Genomic DNA, 3,224 nt, shown 5'->3' on the forward strand with positions numbered 1-3,224 from the left:
TCGTGAGGACCAGCAGCAATCTTCTCGACAAGTCGCAAATGGCGTCCTGAAAGGATCTCGATCACAAGGATCATAGAAGTCAAGCGGACCTGCACCACACCTTACCACCCGCAATTCAATGGGATAGTCGAGCGTCTCCACCGCACGCTCAAGGCGAATCTGATGTGCAACCCTCACATGCCCTGGCCGGACCTGCTGCCTTCAGCCCTCCTCGGCCCTCGCACGGCCTTCAAGGAGGATCTTCAAGCACCTCCGGCGGAGATGTACGGCGTGGCCCTACGCATCCCCGGAGAATTCTTTGTTACAGACAGCGTGCCAGCGGAACCGCAGGAGTTCCTGAGTAAGTTCCAGAACCTCATCCGCGTGGTGAGACCAGTCCCAGCGGCCCACCACTCTATACGACACCCATTCCAGCTGAACGGTCTGCAGTCGTGTACACACGTTTTCAAGAGGGTGGACACCATACGCAAGCCGCTAGAACCACCATACACGGGCCCACACGAAGTGGTCAGAAGGTTAAACGAGAAAACCTACGTCATCCGCGTCAACGGCCAGGACAAGACCGTTTCTACTCATGGTCTTAAGCCAGCCTTCCTGGAACTAGCCGACAACCGGCCATCCCAGCCGGCCGCATCAAACAGCAACCAGCCGCCCCAGCTGGCGGCATCAAATAGCCACCAGACGCCCCAACCGGCCACAGCAGACAACACCACTCCTCGACCTTCCACGTGCATGAAGAATGTATCGTTCCCTTCGTCGGAGACGAATGTCTCTGGGGGGAGACTGGATGTGGCGGTCGAGCCTCGCCTGCCGTCACCGGCGGCGCCACCGCATAGGGCGGCCTCACGTATGAGGAAGCAAGTTCTGCAATCGCGCCCGGTCTTCTGACCGGCTCCAGCGCCACCTGGTTTTTCCGGCGCGTTGCGCGCACCGCCCGAACCACGAGAGTGTCACGCGACCCCATCGGCCAACCACGTGTTCTGTGGCGCGATCGTGTTTTGTTTCGAAGCGTCCCGGCGGTCGTGCCAGGACCCCGGCTCGCCCTCTTCCTTCTCGGACTCTGGACAACACGGACGTGTTCGTGAGTGTTCCTCGGTGTTCTCCCTTGTGCGTTCCGCTTCCGACACTACGAACCAGCGCGTATCAGTGCCTGTGTTCCACCGCTCGCGATTCCGCAACAGCTTAGTGCCCGCGTATGCGAGTGACATCCCTGTGCCACGCGTCGTCCTCGCGACGCCTCTCGTCGCCGATCGCTCTCGCGACACCGCTCGCCGCCGATCGCCCTCGCGACGCCTCTCGCCGCCGCTCGCTCTCGCGACCGTCGCCCTCCGACCTCCGTCGCCCTCGCGACGCCTTGAGCGGCCTGCGTCTCGTATCTCTCCCCGCGTGAGAGAAGGAGCCGGCTCCGCGTCCTAACGAGCCGAGCTCTCACTGTAAATAGCGTTTCGATTTCTGCGTCCCGCGCTGCGGCCATTTTGTTCTCTCGCGACTACAGCGTTTAGCGCATAGACTTATACAATAGACTGCGCATCCCATATAACCCGGTGAGGCCTACATCTCGGAAGTGGGGGTCTGGGGAAACCATCTCACTCTAACATCGTGCTGTCTTTCTCTCTTTGGAGGGAGTACAAAGTGAGAGTGGGGATAGTCCTTCTACGCCACTAAACGCGAGAGAGAGAGGGAGCTCTCCCACCCACGCCTTAACTGAAGCCCCTCCAACCTGAGTACAACTTAACTATAATCTCTGTCTAATTACTATCTGAGCCACGTTAGCCGCGTGGACTAAAGATTTTGCTCCGCGCGGAATTCGAGTGTTCGATTCTCCGTCGCGGAATTTTTTTGTTTTTTTTTGTTTTTATGCAACTCTTTTGTGCAAATATTACTTATTCATGTATCATTGTGTAAAAATTTATTCACAGTGCTTGTATTTAATTTCTTCCAGTATCATACTTATAAATGAAACGATTTGGTTCCTTTTTTAAGCAATAAAAGAAAATGATAATGCAAAAATGATAGTACAAAAGGTGTATAATAGAAATATGATAGTTTTTTAATGTAAAAGCAACATAATAAATGTTATAAGCATACAAGTAACAAATTTTTTATAAGTGTCGAAATAAATATTACTTATTGATTTTTAAAAACTACTAATCTGTTATGATACGTTCTTATACGTTGTATATTATCTTGTAAAGAGCGAGCTTCATGGTGCAATCTTAAAGTAAAATATTTTTTGCTATGAGATCTATTAATTTTGTTTTGTGACTTGACATAATATCTTGTTCAACAAAAGAATTTAAACTTTCAAACAATTTCATTGGCAATAAAATGATTCTAGCGCGCAACATTAATAAATCGTATATAATATTTTCGACAGAAAATAAATCCTCAGTTCTTATAATTCTTTCACATAATTTACAAATAGTAACAACATCAGGTGAGGGAAATATTAAGCCACCTTTTTGATCTTCTGTTGAGGATTCGCTGATAAACCTTGGTTTGTTCTTAATTTTGATTAAGCTACATGTAGTTTCTTTGGATTCTAAGCAACTAATACACATTGGACAATTTAATGTCTTTTTCAAGCTTCTAACGATATATCCAGATATGTATTGAACAACGTCTTCTTTATAAGAAGACCAGAACAAATAGCTATTGTTGCTGTAGTCGTGATCAAAGGTGATTAAAGAAGCTGTTGATGTTTCGTTACCAGAGCATTTTTTATCAGTGTTTAAAATTGTAGTATCATCTTGTGGACTACAATTTCCTTGCGGCACAATTATGGAATTTACATGGCTTACTAATTTTTTATAAGCACAAATAAGTTGGTAACAAGACGGATTGTTATTGAATCTACCCATTGCTCTCAGCAGAAAAAAAAGTTTCTAGATGATCCTGAGATAACTTGTAAGTTAAAAAATACGATTGTAATTTATAACAAAATAGATACCTGGCAAGAGCAAGAGAATTTCTCAAGCCTACGATGAATCCCCAAAAACCCGTCTTTCGTGTACTTAAAAGGATTTTTTTTTTTCGTCCCATTTTCGTTATATTGCAAATTTTATATATAATCTACTAAAATATCAATTTTGTTTCTGATAGCATCAACGTTTTCAGGACAAATTGCATTTCGAAATTCGTTTTTTCCGTACTTAGATTTAGAGTTGAGAATGTCAAAAGCATCATTAATATTTTTACAAAATAATGCAGTTGCACTTGCACCT

At 46.0% G+C, this 3,224-nt stretch overlaps 1 protein-coding gene across 1 annotated transcript; it reads left to right on the forward strand.

Moving 5' to 3' along the window:
* Positions 1–177: 177 nt before the first annotated feature.
* Positions 178–888, forward strand: LOC106748712. Its single transcript, XM_014627529.1, has one exon. The coding sequence runs from the start codon at positions 178–180 to the stop codon at positions 886–888; it is 711 nt and encodes a 236-aa protein (XP_014483015.1).
* The last annotated feature ends 2,336 nt before the right edge of the window (positions 889–3,224 follow it).

Source organism: Dinoponera quadriceps, unplaced genomic scaffold (assembly GCF_001313825.1).
Source record: "Dinoponera quadriceps isolate SergipeBrazil2010 unplaced genomic scaffold, ASM131382v1 scaffold3111, whole genome shotgun sequence".
Lineage (NCBI taxonomy): Eukaryota > Metazoa > Arthropoda > Insecta > Hymenoptera > Formicidae > Dinoponera > Dinoponera quadriceps.